The following is an 18,851-nucleotide window of genomic DNA, read 5'->3' on the forward strand; positions in this document are numbered from 1 at the left end:
GGAGGGGTAATAAAACGTCTCTTCATGACAAGGTCGAGTTACCCTTCAGTCCCCTAGTGGGGGATGGCGCCTAGTGGTGGCACAGATGTTCAGAACCAGTACCAGTCAGCCAGGGGCGAAGGAAACTAGACAAGAAGGCGGGTGGTCCGATGGGTGCCACCGATAGTGTTTGCCTGATTAGAAATGAGCCCTGCTCACCACGCTGCAGAGCTGTACTCAGATATTTATGTGGTCCTGGCTCTGTCAGTGAAGAGTGGACCCCAGTGATTAGTCAGAGGCCAGTGGGGCTGGGAGCAGGGCACCCATCAGGGTCCAGGCGGACTCACTGGGCCTCAGCCCGTCTTGCTGCCCTATGGCTCCAGGTCAGTGCTGCTTCCCTACCTTCCACCTGGGATTCCTCCTCCCTCACCCTTTATGCAGGCCACGCTCGCAGGGTTTGTGATATCTCCTCCACGGAGCCTCAGAGATGTGCCCGTTCCCTCCTTTGCGTCCCCACGGACTTCTGAATTGTTGTTTATGTTCTTTCCTTCTCGTCTGGTGGTCTAGTCATTCATTTGTCCATGCATTCCTTTGCTCACCTAACACTGAGGACCTACTCTGTATGAGGTGCTGGGTGCAAGGGGCACGGGGTGGGGAGAGACCAGGGCCCTGTCTTTGAGCAGCTGAAGTACTAATGGGGAGACAGAGCAATGAGTAGACAAACCATGGCAGAATTGGGATAGACACTACTGAGAAGAGGGGAGACTGGGACGGGGGACAGGGGAGCCCACTTCCGTTAGATTATCAGGGAAGGCCTCTCTGAGGAGATGCTGTTTAAACCTTGAGACATGCTTAAGGTAATTAAAGTGTCATCCTCATTTTCTCAGGTCCCTTGAGTGCCGAGCAGGATCTTGAATGCAGTGGGTGCTCAGGAATTGTGTTGAAAGGAATCTGGGCCATGACCCTTTTGTCTGGGCCTCACCACCCTGTGAGCCAGTTATCATTGCCCTTCCCGCTTTGGGCTCCCTCCCTCCCACCTCCAGCTGTCATTTGACCGGGAAGAATTGGGTTACCTTGGGGGTGGGGCGGCAGGGTCCTGTGTACTTGGGTGCCGGTCAGCAGGGCTGCTTCCAGGCCAAACCCATCAGCATCAGGTGCAGGAGAGAGAGAGAGACCAGGGCTGAAGGCTCCACAGACATCCTGGAGGCTCTGCATATGCTGGTCCTCTTGTATGTGGACCCTCCATCAGGGATGCTTCACATCCTCTGCCACCGCCATTATCCCAGAGGGAAACTGAGGCCCAGAGCTTGGAACCTGCCGCCTCTATAGCAGCAGCAGAGGTCAAAGTGGGGCGGTTCACTGTGTGCAGAGGGTGGAGGTGGGAAGTCAGAAATGCGGCAGTGAGGGTGAGGCTTGCCCCCAGCCTTCCCCCAGCCAGCTGGAGTCTGCTTATTTCCAGAGTCCATGTCATACATGGTCAGAGCTGGAAGCTGCGGAGAGGATGTAGCCCAGCTCCCGCCCACCCCTTTGGCAGATGCTTAAGAGGCCCGGTCAGTCAGGGTGTGGGCTCCCAATATGCTTTCCACATACCTCTGCTCTAGTGTGCAGCAGTTTGCCTGCTTGGGTGTGGGTGGGGGGGTAGGGGTTCTTTGAACAGAATTTGCATGTATCACTTGTTTATTATGCATTTGTTTATTTTTTTAAACGTACCACCGAGTAACAGATTACAAGGGTTTCCTAAATTATGCATTCGAGTGTTTTCAAAGTAGTGAGCATGAACATAATGTATCACAAAGCCAAAGTGGATCGCTGTGCATCATTTGAGCCCGTCTGGTCAGGGACTTGTCATGCTCATCTGCGTGTCCACAGTATCTGGCACTGGTAGACGACTGGGAGAGACGAAGCAGTTTCCATGGGTTCCCCATGGGTTTTCGAGAGTCTCCCCTCCGACTCTTGCAGCATTTTGCACAAAGAATCCTGTAGGTCTTCCATGTGTGTGTTTGTGTTTGTGTGTGTGCATGCACATGCATTTGTGTGCTTGTGTGCTTACATTATCACACATGTGGTCTGCCTTGCAGTTTTCTGCAGGGGCTGTGAGTTTTTGGAGGGCAAGAGTCTTGCCTTAGCCGTCTTTGTGCCCCTCAGGAGCCCCACACAGGCCTTTCCACGGGGCGGATTTGAGTTTAGTCTTCGAGCTAGAAGGCTTCCTGAATCCCTTAGTCCAGCCTGCTCATTTTACAGATAGGGGCCCAGGTGAGGGGGCTGTCCCAGGTCACGGGAGCTGAGCTATGCAGCCGCACAGAGAGAGCTGCGCTGGAGGGGACGGGCACCTGTCCCTGAGGGGCCTGGGGGGGCGTGCAGCTGGGGGCCTGGGGTTTGGCGGAGCTGTCAGGGAGGTGCCGGGAGGGAAGGGCATGTTGGTGTTACCCCCTGCCCCCCACAACAGATCCCCTTTCTCTGCCTCACATGGTAAGTGGGCTTCTCTGAAAGCCATTCACTATTTTCTTTGAAACAGGGGTTTTGCTGCTTAGAAAAGAGCTCCCCTGCAGCTCCTCTGCCCTTGTGGCCTGGCTGGAGGGTGGTGCTGTGTGGGAGGACTTGGGGGCCCCCTGCCTCTCCCTGCCCCCCATATGGACGTCAGGGCCAGCTCCTCGAGGCTACTCAGCACTGTGAGCTCCCTGCCCTCTGACCAGCCCCTCGCCGGCGGCATTGCCAACATTAGCAGCTGTGGACGAGGTGCCTGGGCAGCTCTGAGGCCCTCCCTTCCACACAAGCACCCCCAGTGGCACCTCAGAAGGCCAGGCACAGCCAGCATCGTTGGCCGTTTCCTCCCCCTCCTTCTCCTGAATCCCATCTGGAACCTTCTCTGAGGAAGAGGGAGGGGCATGGAACTTGCAGGGTTGGGATCCCTGGCTCTTGCCCCAGCAGTCTGGATCCTGTTACCCTCCTGCAGTGGGGTGAGGAGGCCTTGCTTTCTATTTTTTTTTTTAATTTGTTCTTTTTTAACTTTATGTTTCACAGGACTTCAAATAACAGTCTGTATGCAGATGAGGGCTCAATAATATATGCTTGTGCATGGAAATGAAATTAGACCAAAAGAAGTTCATTCATTGATTCATCTTAGAAATGCTTCTGAAGCATCCGCTAGACTAGCTTCTAACTTCTGAGCACTTAGGACATACCAGGCACTTGACACTCAGAAGCAGTGGTATCTTGTGGGGGTGTCAGAACCAGCCCGCCATCTAGCTGTGTGACCTTTGGGCAAGGCGATTTGATTCGTAGAAAGATCTTAGAACAATGTCTGGCGTAAGAACTTAATAAATATTAGCCATGATTGTTATTACCATAGTTATCACTGTTTATTACCGTGGTTATTACCATAGTTCTCATCGTAACTGTAAGGCAGTGACTTATTATCCCCATTTTCCAGAGGAGGCGACTGAGGTTCTCAGAGGTAAATAACATGCCCAAGTCCTACAAGTACGTGGCCTCGCATCTCAGGTCTGGAATCGGAGGCTTTTGGCAGCCCGACTGCCTGCTTATCCGGTTCTAGGCTAGGGGCCGGGTGTTCACATGCCAACACTGACAAGACCAGGTGCTGCCTCGAGTAGCTCACAGCCTGGGGTGGAGGCTGACGCGCACACAGGCCGTAGTGAGTGAATTTCCGGACGCGCCACGTGGGCTAGAGTCAAGCCAGACTGGGTGGGAGGCAGGGCAGGACTGGTGGCAATGCCATTCTGGATGCAGAACCGGTCAGTGGTGTCGCCAGCCAGGCCTTCCCACCTGGGCTGGAGGCAGAGCTGCTTCTGTGCCTGTCAGCTGTGTGCGTTGTCACAGCCACGGGGTCCTTCGCATTGCCCAGGGGAGGTGGCATGTCGGACGGGGTCCGAGACAAGCACTGGGCCGGGAATGAGGATCTGAAACCACTCCCTGGATTCTTGCCATGGCCCCAGGGTCCCTGAACCTCATTGTCTCATCTGGAAAATGAGAGTAGTAGTATTTGCCTTACAAGGTTGTTGTAAAGATTAAGTGAAATGATGTAAACAAAAAAACCTTTTTATAATCCTAAATCTGGTACTTATACACCTAGTAATAATCACTACCACTTTTGAGCTCCTACTTTGTGCCTCACACAGTACTAGGAGATTACAGATAATGTCTTGTTTAATCCTCAGTAGTCCTTCAAGACTTATTGCTCCCATTTTATGGATGTGGAAACTGAGGTCAAGAGGCTCCCACCTATGAGGGCACAGAGTTAAGAGTCAGACCCATGTCCTCTCTGATTCCAAAGCCACCTCTCTGTGTTCCAAACCTGAGTTCTCTATTCTTCCCAGCCCTGCCCCTTGGTGTAGCAAGTTACTAAACCAACCATGGGAGGGTGTGGCTGTCGGGGCACCACTGAGCAAGGCACTCCTGCCAGGCCAGCCACCCAGGCCTGGAGCTGGTGGTGAGCAGGGACCAAGGGATGGGCTTCACCTGCCCATGGCCCCTGGTTGTGGTGGGAGCAGCAGGCTCTCCTCCCTGCCAGTCTGGCAAGTAAGTTTCGTCGGCCTGTGAGTCACACAGCATGATGAGTCAGATTTTTCCTTTCTTCTTGCCCAGAGCAGCTGGGGAGGGGGTGGGAGATTTTCTTAGGAAATAGGACCTCCCTCCCTCTGCTCTCACACTGTCCCCCTTGCCTTGGAGCTGCACATTTTCTATCCAGAAGTCTGTGGCTCAGCCCCGGAGGAAGAGGCCTAGGTCTACCAAAGAGGGTGTCTGGGTGCTGGCCATACAGGCATGAGAGACCAGGCTTCATACTGAGTTGAGTGAGGAGGGGCAGGGCCCTCCTTGTTAATAAGGAGAGTAAGATATCTAGTCCAAGCTAGTCCTCTTGTTGTGGCTTACCCTGTCCCTTCGGCAAGCAAGGGCTTAGGCCATATCCTCTGGACGGTGCAGCTGGGTTTCCCCGAGTGCAGGGTCCCCTGAGCTACTCACTTTTTGCCTTATGACCAGTCTGGCTCCAGGCCTTGAAAGGACTGTCCAGATGGTCAGCCTCAGGCGGGCCTGGGGTTCTCCCTGAGCAACCCCCTGCCAGGCCCTCTCGGAGGCTTAATTAAACAATCGGAGCAGCCAGCCAGGCTGGGCAACCTGGTTCCAGATCAGTGCTTTTTCAGCCCCAGCCATATATCAGAGTCACTGGGAGAGCTTCAAAACCCCTCTGATGCTCAAGCCATACCCCAGTGCAGTCAAATCAGAGTTCTGGGGGGTGGGTCCCAGGCAGCTTTGTTTTCCATATACCGCCCTGCATTTTGCCTCTCGAGAGCCTGCCCTCCAGCCACTGAGAGTCGCAGGGGCAGCACTGTGCACGGGGAACATGCATGGGAGACGGCGTGTGACTTAGAGCTGCTGTTGGATGCTCACGTGCCACGGGGTCAGGGGAGAGGAGCCCGTGGGCCCTGGTGGGAAAAGGGCTGGCCTCCTACGTCCTGAGGGATGGAGGTCGCAACCAGGCGCAGTGCTCGGGAAGGAAACCAGGGAGGACACTGGCCTGACGGGGCTGGTGATTCATGGGCTGTAGGGGAGGAAGGGGGAAGAGTGAGTCAGGCACAGCTGCATGCAAGGCCTGAGCCCGGTTTGGGAGAGTGAACGTGCTCAGACGAGTTCTCTGTTGATCCACAAACAGAGTGTTGTGGGTCTTGAGCTGTGCCACGTGAAGAAGGGAGTGAGCCTTAAAAAGATGGGGTTGTAGATCTCAGGGATGTCAGGCATCTGTGTGCCTGTCGTACTTGACCACAGCACTTTGCACAGAAACTTGCTGGAGCATTTCAGTGGTTCTGTAAGGTGCAAAGATGAGAGGTATTCACATTTGGCAGGTGTGCTCAGAGAGGTTAAGTGCCACGCCCTGGCTCACACAGCATGGATCACCATAGAAAAGACCCAGGTCTTCTGACTCCAGGTTCACCCCACTAGAGATACAGACCTAAAAGACCCACAGTAACTTCGGCCCAGCTCCCCGGGGTAAGCTGGACTGTGAGTGAACACCGGGATTGAGAGAATGTAGAACCACAACCAGGAAGAGGATGATGGGGTCTTTTCTGGCTCCAGCTTTAACAGTCCTGGGCGAACTTGTTACCGTGTTTGCCGTGGAGGCAGTGGGGTTGCTGCTCAGATCGAGGAAAGCACGAGCCCAGAGGGCCTTGGCACTGGGCAGACCTCACTTGGGCCAGTAGGGTAGGTTGGTTGAGGGGGGGTGAACAGAATGGCAGAGAACCCACAACGAGAGAAACCACAGAGGAGGAAAAAGGATCGTCATTCTGGGGAGGAGGAGACTATCAGCCCCGTGGAAGAGGTTGTGACTTGTTCTGTGTCGCTGCAGAGAACAGAGCCGATGGATTTCGGGTCAAAAGAACAATGTTAATAATAATAATGGCAAAAACAATTTCAGTGACCATAATAAGTGCCTGCTCTGTGGCAAGTATGGTGTTGGGGTATGTGTGTGTCTTCCGTTGAGGAAACAAGAGTCTGGTGGGGCTGGGTGCTAGGGAGACCACACTGGAAGTGTTCCAGTAGTTGATTTATTACATATAATCTTCTTGACTCTGTTAGTTAATTTAATATATATGTATATATGTTTAATCCTCGCGACCTCCCTAAGAAGTAAGATGTTACCACTCCCTGCTTCCCAGGAGAGGAGACTAGACAGCTGAAGTCATTTACCCAGAGTCACTTCACTAATTTATGATGGAGCTGATGTTCAAACCCAGTTCTGACTCCAAACTCAGGACCTTCAGCCTCTGCGTTTCTGTTCTGCTGCCTGCTACATAGCTAGTGCTCAGTGAAGGATGACTGTAAGATTATTAACTTTCTCACCTTTTGGCCGTTCTCACAAAGCAGTAGGCTTCCCCTTGGTACCGTGAGCACCTTGTCACTAGAAGTGAATTGCCCCCAGCAAGAGTGTTATGTGGGGTAAGAGGTTGGTCTCTATCACTGAGCCCCCAACCAGCCATGCAGAATTAGAGTCTGTGTTTCTAGAGACCCGGGTGCACAGTTAGGCCACTGTGTCCTGGGAGGGCCCGGCCCTTAGATTCTGTTCATCTCTAGTGGGAGCTAGAGGGTGGGGCAGACTCCTAACTCCTCCACACTTGCTCTGATGTGTGTTCTGCTTGCTGCTTTCCCGTTGGCATATTTGTCACCTCTCAAACTCCTGACATTTTAATATTCTAGTTATAATTCTGCTTCCACTGGCAGTGGAGTGGTTTGAGAGGAAGAATCTGCTTCCCACCCCCACTGTGTACACACACACACCCGCGCTCACACACACACACACACACGTGTGCGCGCGCGCGAGCATGCGCACACATGGGCAAGAGCTGTGTGGTGCGGGACTGTTCGCAACACCTCTCAGAGCCTGTCTCCTCGTCTATGAAATGAAGGGGCTGGGCTGACTGACTTTAAGGTCACTCCTGGCTTCAGGATCCCGCCACGCTCTGGGGCACCTGTCCTGATGGCGCAATGCACGTCCGAGTAGAGGGCTGGTGGCACTTGACACCCGGTGAGAGGGAGTCTCCAGTGTCAGAAGTCAGGCTGTGCCATTCGGCCTCCAGGCACCTGGCCACCAAGCCCATGGGAACCCTCCTTGCCAGCAGGGCTGTGGAAAGCACAGTGGCAGAGATGACCTCTCTTCCCTGGAGTCCCGAGGTAGCCAGGGGAGCTGGCCAGATACCAGAGACCTTTCTAGCAACCTCTGGAGAGTTTCTGTTTTATTTATTAGCCACCGTCCTCCCTCTTCTGCCCCAGGAAAAGTGCTGACCCTCTGCTGTGCAGCTGCCCAGGAAACAGGTAGACATTGAACCCGCTCTGTGTCCCTGTCAGATGTCATCTCATTTAGCCCTTCCGTCCTCCTGCACCATGAAGGAGAGACCAGGAGTTCAGAACAGCAAGAGTTTTCAAAGTTTTCAAAATCACAGCAACGTGATGGGGGAAAAAAGGATAGTAACCTTTCATTCTCTTAATTGCACAGTGGTAATAGGCATTATGGGCTTGGCATGATTGCTAATTACAATAGTACTGCCTTTTAAGCATCGGGCTGAGTGGTGTCCGTGATCCTTGCAGCAGTCCCACGAGATGGAGGTTATGTCCTCTTTACAGATGGGAACGCCGAGGTTAGAAGGGTGAGGAGGTCCTCCCGTGCTCACACAGGTGGCCAGTCGCTGGAGCAACACCCCCACCCCCATATCTGAAGCCCGTTTGTGAGGGCGTAGCCACATTGGAGAGAGAAGGTTTGTGAATGTGTCTCTTACCTCATAATTATCTGTAATCTAGGTTTCCAGAAAACACATGTAATCAAGTTTCCTTCTAGAGCTGGTAGCAGTGGAACCATTCACGTTCAGGCCAGGACTTTGGTGCACCTGAAACAAACATCAGTACACGATGAAGACAGGAATATATTCACTACAAGAAAGGAATTGGCTGGGGTGGCGGGGGCGGTGGTTGTTGTTTTAAATTCATATGAACCTAAAACAAGGAGAGGTACAGTGATTTCCCAAATACTCAATGTTTAACTCTACTTGTGAATCCCAGCCAGCCTCAGAAAAGGAGCTGTTGGTTGTATGGCAGGTTAGATCCCAGAGCAGACCCTGAGGATTTGGGGGTTCTGTCTGTATTTGAGATCAGACAGCCCAGGAGTTTTCCACCAGGGAATGGGACAGGAGGGTGGCTGGGGGAAGTCAGCGCAGGTCGGGGAAGAGTTGGTCAGTGCCTGGCCCTGGGGGGCCACCTTTCACCCTGCCTGGCCACATATGGAGGGGGGTCCTAGGCTGGAGGCACAAGGCGGAGTAGATAAGGGCCCTGCTCCCCCTAAGCTCACCCCAGTAAATGTGTCCATTGTGTGCAAGCGCAGTGAACGCACGTACTGTCTCTGCAGTTATGTATGTGCCCCCTTGTGCACACCCACTGCCCAAGCAGGGGGCCTCTGGGCAGGTTTATTTTTCTTGGCTGCACTTTCGTCTTTCCAGTTGCCGAGAAGGTTCCAGGCCTTCACTGGGCCTGGTTTCTGACATCCAGCCCCTCTTCCTCCAACGGGTTTCCTCCCTGTGCACCTCAAGAACTGGTTTGTTCTCTCCTGGACTCCCTCTCTGCCACCCCCTTTCTTCCCAACTAACTCTCTTGCTTATAGGAGTTTCTTCCAGACCGCTCCATCTGCTCTCCGAACTCAGAGCTTGCCTCTCCCCTCTCCAGCTTCCCCCGCCCCCCCACTTTTCCTAAACTGCCTGCTCACTTCATTTCACTCACTCACTGGGTGAACGGTTATGGTTACTGAGACCTGCTGCGTGCCAGACCCCGGGCCTGCCCCAGGGCCCCAGAGATGAACTGGAGGTGGTCCCAGCCTCGGGGGAACGGACAGGATCATCACGGAGAACGGCAGGGCCAGCCGTTGCCACAGAGCCTGGTACAGGGCTCCCAGAGGAGCCTTGATTCTTCAGCCCTGCCCAGGACCACCTGGGACCGACGTGACCCAGGTGGTGATACAGTTTAGGAAGCCTGGCTTGTCACTTAGCAACTGGCTCCACCCCCTCCCCTCCCTGGACCCTGGAGCTGGGCCTGAGGGAATGAATGGGGAAGAAGGGCCCACGCTGGGGAGGCCCCAGCTAGCAGAGCTGGGCCAGCACTTTCCCTTCAAAGGTTACCGGCTCTGAGGGTCATCCTGGGCTAAGTCTAACTATAAATACCACGCTTCCTGAAGGGATTACCTGGGCTCCACTTCCCCTGCCTGCACCCTTCCCCAGCTGGGCTGATCCTCCCGGAGTCTGATGTTCTTTCTGACCTATTACCCCCTCCACCAGGTGCCATACTTCAGCCCCATTGCACCAGCTCCCTGCGTCCCAGCTGTGACTATCGGGATGGGAGGGGAAGAGGAGATAGTCAAGTCTGCATCTTGACCAAAGGGCCCTTGCAGCCCAAGATGTTGGGACAGGGAGGCCCTTGTCCCTGCCTTCTTCTGCCCGGAGCCTCTCATTTCTCACACCAGCCAGAGCAAGCCCAGGCTTGTCACATAATCAGGACTCCTGAGGAGGACAGTGTTGGCTCCATCCCTGGAGTAGGGGCCTGGGGATGGAGCTCGGTAACCAAGTGTGGAAACAGAGCTTGGGGATTGCTGAAGGTATAAATAAATAGGGCCATCTCCTGGCTTGGGTGGACTGACTGTCCTGGGAAATCTCTGGTTCCCTTGGTTGGCCTCAGACTTGGTGTCACTTCCCAGTGGCTCAGTTGTACCAGTCCCCAAAGCTACAATAAGGACCTCTTGAGATGTGCTATCAAGAAGCAAAGGGACTGGGGTGCTGGGTGGCTCAGTCGTTAAGCGTCTGCCTTCGGCTCGGGTCATGATCCCGGGGTCCTGAGATCGAGCCCCGGTGTCAGGCTCCCTGCTCAGCGGGAAGCCTGCTTCTCCCTCTCTCACTCCCCCTGCTTGTGTTCCTTCTCTTGCTATGTCTCTCTCTGTCAAATAAATAAATAAAATCGTAAAAAAAAAAAGGCAAAAGGACTGCCTAGCTTCTCTCTCATGCAGACCTTTCCCCTACGTCCCCCGCCTGTCCACAGCTGCTCTCAGCCATGATTCCTCCACCAGGCTCCCCACCCCATTCACTGGGTGTTCATTGGCTCCATTTTCAGCTCAGCAGATACGTGTTGAGAACCTGCACCAGGCCAGCATGCTATGAGGTCATGGGAGGGAAGAGGGAAGTAGCCAGGGCCTGTTTTCCTTCCATAGGTTCTTGAGAATCCTCTCTTCGGCGGCGTCTCTCTGAATTAAGCAGGGTGAAGCAGGTGGTATTAGTGTGCACACACACACAGGCTCAGAGACACCAGCTGCAGGTAAACTGGAAAGGACCTTTAGTGTTCGCGCCCAGTCTTTGCAGTGCCCTCCCTTGGGGGTGGTATCAATAAGACACCATTCATTATGGAGACCAGACCACAGCGTCCACCATCATTATCCTCCCCCAACCCAGTCCTTGTGCCCTCCTGCTCTTCTCCCTCTTTCCTCTCCAAGTCGGCTCTCCGCAGCAACTTTGGAGGGGATCCACTGAACTCACTTGCTTTAAGGTGTGGATGAGCATGCCATTTCCACGTCTATTTTGCTGTGTTTACAAGTGGAGTTCTTCTGTCGGAATCAAGTACATAGCCCAGCCCAGGGAAGGGTCTGCATGAGAGAGAAGCTAGGCAGCCCCCATGATTCTGATTCAGTGGGTCCAAGGAGGGCACTGGGGTCTGCCTTTCTAACCAGCACCTCAGGAGATCCTAACACAGGTGGTATGGTGGACAACCCTTGGAGACTCCAGCTTTGACTCTGAACTCAGAAACCTACATTCTCTGCTCAGCCACGGCTCTCTCGCTGCGCCCTGTGTCTGCCATAATCACAGAGACCCGTCGTTTGCGTGGGCATTTTGTACTTCCCCAGGCAGGTGTGGACCTTGACTACAGAATGATCTCCTGTTGTGTTTTAAATCTCTCTTCTGTCCACTTCATTAAGGATAAGGACCATTTGTTTTACTCTGTCTTTGACCTGGAGCGTATTTAGGACAGGTAGAGACTTAAGTAGAAGCTACTAGGTGCTCCTGCAGAAACCAGCAGCACCTGCCCTGCCCCTGGACAGAGTTACCCAGAGCCGCCAGTAACTGAAGTCTCAGAGGCCGTGGCCCTTGGCTTCACAGCTCACCAACCCCCCAAGGCTTCTCACTCAGCAACCCAAACTCTTCCCTACTTTTCTGTGGCCACTCTCTGGAACTTTATGTACCCCTTTACTTTGTTAACAACTTTTGTTTTATTATTCTTATTGCTGAAGTCATAAATGCCTGTTGTAGAAAACTTGGAAAATAGAAGCAAAAAAAATTTTTTTTCACTAGTAACTGCCAATCGGCTATAACCACTGTTACCATTTTGGTGTAAATCCTTCCATTCTTTTTAATATATGTAATTTCACATACTTTTTTAGAAACAGAAGCTGGAGCACAGAGCACTTGCTGTTCTATAACCTTTTTTCGCTGTTTTGTGGACATTTCTCCACATTAGTCAGCATTACAGAGTGGCTGCCATGGATGCACAGATTTTATTTAGCCTTTCTCCTGCTGGCATACATTTAGTTTGTTTCTAGCTTTCCCTGTTTAAAACCGTGTTGAGTTAAACAGCTTCATAGATGAACCTTCGCCACATACTTGCAATTATTTTCTTAGCATACATTCTTGGAAATTCAAATATCTGAGCCAAAAGGATGCACATTTTTGAGTTTTTTGGTACCATACCAGATGCCCTCCAGAAAGTTTGTACGAATTTGTGCAGCATATGAGAGTGTTCACACCCTCTCGACTGCCCAGTGTTTTTGACTCAACTAACTATAAACCATTGTGTTTTTTTTAAGTAGCTGAAATTAAAAATATTCATCAATTTGCTTTTATGTTTGGATTAAAACCTTCCTTTTCGGTTTTCGTCTGTATCTTTGCCTGACTTGTAAGCATCAGACTGTAGGGATCCAGACATCTTGGCATGTCTCTCACACAGGCTTGCCTTGGGCCCAGAGAATTTTGCTGGGTATTTTTACGCTGTATTTGACTCACTGTTGGAGGGAGCCAGCACCTGGCCCAGAGGTGCTGCGTCTGCCCCCTGCTGGCTCCGAGGTGCCATCACAGCTGCTCGGGCTGCCTTTTCCTGACATCAACCCTCCCTGTTCCCACCGCCACCCCCCCACTCCATTCTAATACTTTCTAGTGTTTTCCGTCTGAAAGGACCAGCATACAGGATAAGGAATTTTATTTTAAGTAGGGCATTAATACCATTTGTTTTTATTTTATTTTACTTTTTAAAGATTTTATTTATTTGTCAGAGAGAAAGATTGAGAGAGGGCGAGCACAAGCAGAGGATGCAGCATGCAGAGGGAGAAGCAGGCTCCCTGCTGATCAAGGAGCCCGATGTGGGACTCGATCCCAGGACTCTGGGATCATGACCTGAGCCGAAGGCAGACACCCAGGATAAGGAATTTTTACACCATTGTATCCTGGGTGACGGCAGATACTGTTAATACTTGCAGATGTGCACTTGCACTGTGTCCCTTCTGTGGGTGGGTCTTTGATAGTTGGAAAGCATTCTACTGTCCACATGCAGGGGAGGGGACTCTGAAAGCCAGGTATGTGAGCAAAGCATCCTTCAGGTGATGACTTTGAAAGGGGACACCATGGGGCTATTTTTATCTTATGAAGACAGTGAGAGGTGTGTGTACATGCTTATACCTCAGGTATCCTCAATTGTCAGGAACAGAGCCAAACCCCATTTGATGGGGCAGGGGTTGCGGGGATCTGAGCAGGAACAACAGATGTCCTGAAGCCTAGTCTCTTTCTTCTTTAGGAAGCCTTTTTCTTAAAACCGGATGCTCTCGATTTCGAAAGTACTGACAAGCTTTCTTAACCCTCAGCAGATTAGGAGCCCATTAGCTGGGCCTGACCTCTACCCATAGGAGCCACAGCTAGACAGGGACCAGTAAGAAGTGACATCTGGGGGCTCCTGGGTGGCTCAGTCGTTAAGCGTCTGCCTTCTCAGAGACACAGCGAGAGAGGGAACACAAACAGGGAGAGTGGGAGAGGGAGAAGCAGGCTTCCCGCCAAGCAGGGAGCCTGATGCGGGGCTCGATCCCAGGATCCGAAGGCAGACGCTTAACGACTGAGCCACCCAGGCGCCCCAATAAATAAAATCTTAAAAAAAAAAAAGTGACATCTGGCCAAGAGGAAGGAGACAGGAAAACTATAGAAATCAGCTCAAGAAATTAAAAAGACGATTAGGTCAGAGAGTGGAGGGGCAGAAGCCCCACACCACCCAGAAGTCCTTGAGGGTGTCACCACATGACTGTGAACCCTGGTTGATCAGAGGTCTTGCTAAAGGACCAGAGAAATCATGAAGCAGAGCTATTTCTTTGATCCAAGCAAAAACACATCCAAGCCAAACTTTCACAAAAAACATTTGGACAAAACTGTAATCTTCTGTCTCTCCAGTGCATCCTTTCTCTTCCACACTTTTAAGTCCCTGATCTGGTCTTGATGTTTGTGGCTGGTGTGAGGTAGGGATTCTGTTTCATGTTTTCCTATATAGGAGAACCTATAGCCCTAACACCATTTATCAGTAGTTCATCATAAAGAAAAATCTCCTGTGTTTCTCCTTTACTGATCACACAGAACACTTCTGATGCCAGATGAATGGGTGTTTTTCCCACACCAAGCAATTCTCCAATTTTCTCTGGATGCCAACTGGTGTCCTACAATTCTGTTCAATTCTGACACTACCTGGAGTGAGTGCAGACCCCACATGTTAAGGGCTTACCTGTCAAGACTGCCCCCAGCTTCCTGTTTCAAGTAGTGGGTTCCCAGGTTACCCACAACTTCTGTCCAAGTTGGCTACAAATCAGAGGTTCCCATGACCCTCTCCTTGGGTTCAGTAATTTGGTAGAGCGGCTCAACAGAACCCAGGAAAATAGTTTACTTACTACTGCTGATTTATTAGAAAGGACATTTTAAAGGATACGAATGAATAGCTAGGGGGTGCCTGGGTGGCTCAGTCGTTAAGCGTCTGCCTTCGGCTCAGGTCATGATCCCGGGGTCCTTGGATCGAGCCCCACGTCAGGCTCCTTACTCCCTCTCCCGCTCACCCTGCTTGTGTTCCCCCTCTCTCTCTGTGTCTCTCTCTGTCAACTAAATAAAATAAAATAAAATAAAATAAAATAAAAACAAATGAATAGCCAGATGAAGGATACATGAGGGGAGGTCTGGAAGTGTCCTGAGCACAAGAGCTTTTGTCCCAGACTTGGGGTGCACCACCCTTCCAGCACGTGGATATGTTTACCAACCTGGAAGCTCTCCAATCCCATATTTTTGGGATTTTTGTGGAGGCGTCATCACATAGGTATGACCAACTATTAACTCAATGTACAGCCCTTCTCTCCTCACCAGAGAATGGGGGATAGGGCTAAAAGTTCCAAGCTTATCATAGAGCCCACCAAGAGCCACTTCATTAGAACAAAGGACACTTGTATCACCCAGGAAATTCCAAGGGATTTAGGAGCTCTGTATCAGACATTCCTATCACTCAGGAAATTTTAAGGGTTTTAGGAGCTATATATCAAGAACCAGGTCAAAGACCAAATATTATCAGAAACCAGGGGCAGAAACATACATATATATAAATATATAATATATATAATGAATATATATATTTATTTCACATCCTTCTTGCACACACACCATCTGCAGTGTTCCTTCTCATTTTAATCACATTTCCATATATGCTGGCTCTATTTCTGGGCTCTCTGTTCTGTCCCATCGGCCCATTTGTCTGTCCCTGTGCCAGGACTGCCCTCTCACCACAGCTTTATAATTAGTGCAGGTAATGGAAGCACAGGTTCTCCCACTCATTCTACCTTAGGGGTGGCTTTGTTCTTCTATATCAACTTTAGAATCAGTTTCTCAAGTTCCTCATGGGGCGGCGGCAGGGCCAGAGGGGGCTTTCCAGTTAGGAATCTTAGTGGAATTGCATTGAATTTATGGGACAGTTTAGAAAATGGACATTTTTATGATCTCTTTGAATATTGTTTCATTCCCATTCTTCCTGTTGTATCCTTCTGGAAATTCTGACTTAAAATGTTAGACCCTTAAATATCAATATTGTTTTTCATTTCTAGAAGTATAGTTCCTTTAATTTCTGCTTGGTCATTCTCTATAATCTCTTTTTCCTTGTTCATATGGTTAAGACTCACTTATTTCTTAAACTTGGTATTTCATAATCTGTGTCTGATAAATCCCATATCTGAAATCTTTGTCGGTCTGATTCTTCCATCTGCCGTTTTTGCTGGCTCTGGCTTCTATTGCCTTGTTTCCTTGTATGTTGTGATAAAAAAAACAACAACAAAAAACTATGACCCTATCATCTCTTTTCCTTGGAACTTTATCCTGGGAGTTCTTTGAGGCCTGCTTTAAAGTTGTTTTCCCACAAAGAGGATTTGCGTTTCTTTCTGCTATCCCTGGAGCTCTTTAAATTAAATGTCTGGCTTTGAGAGTTTTCTGCCTGCACCTCAGCGGCAAACCCGCAGGAGGGCCGTCTGTGGATTCAGTCTGACCTGAGCCATATATGCTCTCTCACTTACTGCGTGACCTCAGGCAAGTCACTGGATCTCTCTGCCTGTCCCATCCTCTGTGAAGAAGCTATAAACCCTTAATGCCTAAGGCTGCTGCGAAGCTGAACCGGGGTAATATATATAAATACAGTGCTTGCAGGGGGTTCTTTCACACAGTTCGTAGGGGTAGGATGCCGTCGTGTTCCCCTGAGGAGCCCCCTCCCCTGCCCCAGCCAGACCGGGCAGCCTGGTTGGCAGACCCCAGCCTGGGTTCGGCCCCTTGCCTGGAGGATCCGAGTTAGAGTGGGAGCCGCAGGCTTTAGACCTTCCTCCTGTGGATTATTCTGCCTTCAGCTCTGAAAGGACTGAGCCTCCTAGAGCCTTTGAGAGATGCTTCTGCCCTCAGTCTCGACTTGTCTTGGAAGTCACTTGGGGCCAGGTAACAAGAAAAATGACATTTAACAGAATTGTTTTCCTCTTCAGATGCTGCAGGGTTTTTTTGGTTGGTTGGTTATGGTTTTTTCAAAAAATGTATTTTGTAACTACATGGTAGGACATTAATAACATATAGACGTTGCAGTTTATCATTTTTAATGATGGGAATATACATTGACACATTGACGGTAATGTAACTGTAAAATAAAGTTGTATATTGGCATGAAGAAATGTGAAGTCCTTTCTGTAACAAGGAATAGAAAAAAATAAAATTAGTAGTATCAACTCCACTGGGGTACCTGGGTGGTTCAGTCAATAAAACGTCCCGACGCTTGATTTCGGCTCAGGGTCGTGAGATGGAGCCCCACTTTGGGCTTTGTGCTCAGCAGGGGGTCTGTCTGGAACTTTGTCTCCCTTGCCCTGCCACAAACCCCCACCCCTGCTCATGCACGCGCGCTCACTCTCTGATCTCTCTCTAAGTCTTTTAAAAAAGTAATATCAACTCAACTATATTGAGAGAAATGGGGGGAAAGAAAATATGTTTAGGTGTCAACGATGGTTATTTCTGCATAGTGGAATTCTGCAGTCGTTTCTTCCCCGGTGGCAGCATGGCGCAGACGGAGGGTGGCCTCAGCACTTAGAATGTCTTGTGTGAAATCTGTACCCATGTGGCCTCAGGCAAATGATGGGCTCTCCTGGTCTCAGTGGGCCCATCTGCTGGGTTTTGCGGACCAGATGAGCAGTGGGTTTAAAGCGCTCGCCCTGCCCCCTAAATGGCCACCGTTACTCTCACGCATTGACATTCTTGCCAGGTTTTTAAGACTACTGAACATGTACTCCTTTATAATCAAAGAAAGAGGTGATACATGCTCTGCTGACAAAAATTGTTTACATCCCCAGGTTGGGTGTATGCAGTTTCCAGACTTCCCTGACGCTGCCAGGAAAGGGCCCTGAGACCGGAATACTTCCGAGCCATTGCTGGGGAGGGGAGGGGTGGGAGGGTGCTGGCAGGGGAGGGGCGGGAGAGAGAGCGGGCCGCAGCCTGGCTTCAGAGGCACTCAGCCTGTCCCTCCCGTCCTGCCCAGGGCGCAATGAGCCCCTGAAGAAGGAGCGGCTGAAGTGGAAGAGTGACTACCCCATGACTGACGGGCAGCTGCGGAGCAAACGGGATGAGTTCTGGGACACGGCACCTGCCTTTGAGGGCCGCAAGGAGATCTGGGACGCCCTCAAGGCCGCCGCCTATGCAGCCGAGGCCAACGACCATGAGCTGGCTCAGGCCATCCTGGATGGAGCCAGCATCACCCTGCCTCATGGTGAGCAGGCAGGGCCGGGCTTTCTCCCCGTTGGGCTGGGGGCCGTCAGGCTGCTTCGGCTAGAAGAGAGCTGGCGGCCGGCCACACATTGGGAGTTTTTATCCAAGCTGCTAGGTGGCCAGGGTAGCCATGTGCTTGTTGATTCACGCAGCCCTAACTGAGCATGCACCAGGAGTGGGGACAAAAACTAAAGTGAGACACAATCCTCGCTCGTCTAATGGAGGGATAGAAGGGCACCGACTGACCTCAGAGCAGTGTGATGAGAGCAGCTAGCGTTGCTCAGGGTACTTTGGGATCACAGAACATCTGAGGCACTAACCTTCTGTTGTGAGTTATTATGTGCTGGGCACTGAGCTAGAAGCTTCTACCGTAGTATCTCATTTAAGTTCATAACGGCCTTATGGGGCAATGTAGAGGGTCACAGTGAACAGTAGAGTCACAGACCTGGGTTTTAACAAGTGTCTCTGTTTTTGGTAGTGTGTCCCTGAGCAGGGAGCTTCTGCATTTTAAAGTCTCAGGAACTTACACCTGTAAAGTGGGGATACCCCACCTCATAGGATGGTTGTTAGGACTCAGCAAGATATGCAGAACAGCCTTTAGTCCAGTCCCGGGACTTAGTAGGTGCTCAAGATGTAACAAATATATTACTGTGTGCAATACACAGTGCAGGAAGGAAACTGGGGCCCACCAGGCTATAAGCCATGAAGAGTAGGGCCCGTGCTTTCTCATTCACCCTGGTAACCCCAGCACCCAGCACATATGCTCAGGAAAGAGTTGTTGAATGAGCAAATGGAATGCTTACATAGTTTGCCAGCATTGAACAAGCCAGTACCTAGTAGAGCCAAGATGCCGGCCCACATCTTCCTGATTCTACCTTGAACTCCTCCCAGCTGCCTGTCCCAGAGACAACTGACTGTAGGGTGGGTTCAGGGACTGTGGGGTGGCCAGAACAGGTGTATTAGTTTGCTCGGGCTGCTCTAACAAAACACCACAGATTGGGT

The 18,851-nt window shown here is 51.0% G+C and overlaps 1 protein-coding gene across 1 annotated transcript in view; it reads left to right on the forward strand.

Moving 5' to 3' along the window:
- UBTD1 (ubiquitin domain containing 1) overlaps positions 1-18,851 on the forward strand; it is a 55,376-nt gene that overhangs the window by 34,981 nt on the left and 1,544 nt on the right. Inside the window, exon 2 of the mRNA XM_027587958.2 lies at positions 17,623-17,850. Within this exon, the coding sequence (XP_027443759.1) occupies positions 17,623-17,850 (228 nt within the window). The remainder of the gene's footprint in view (positions 1-17,622; positions 17,851-18,851) is intronic.

The sequence above is a fragment of the Zalophus californianus genome, chromosome 15 (genome assembly GCF_009762305.2).
Source record: "Zalophus californianus isolate mZalCal1 chromosome 15, mZalCal1.pri.v2, whole genome shotgun sequence".
Classification (NCBI taxonomy): Eukaryota; Metazoa; Chordata; class Mammalia; order Carnivora; family Otariidae; genus Zalophus; species Zalophus californianus.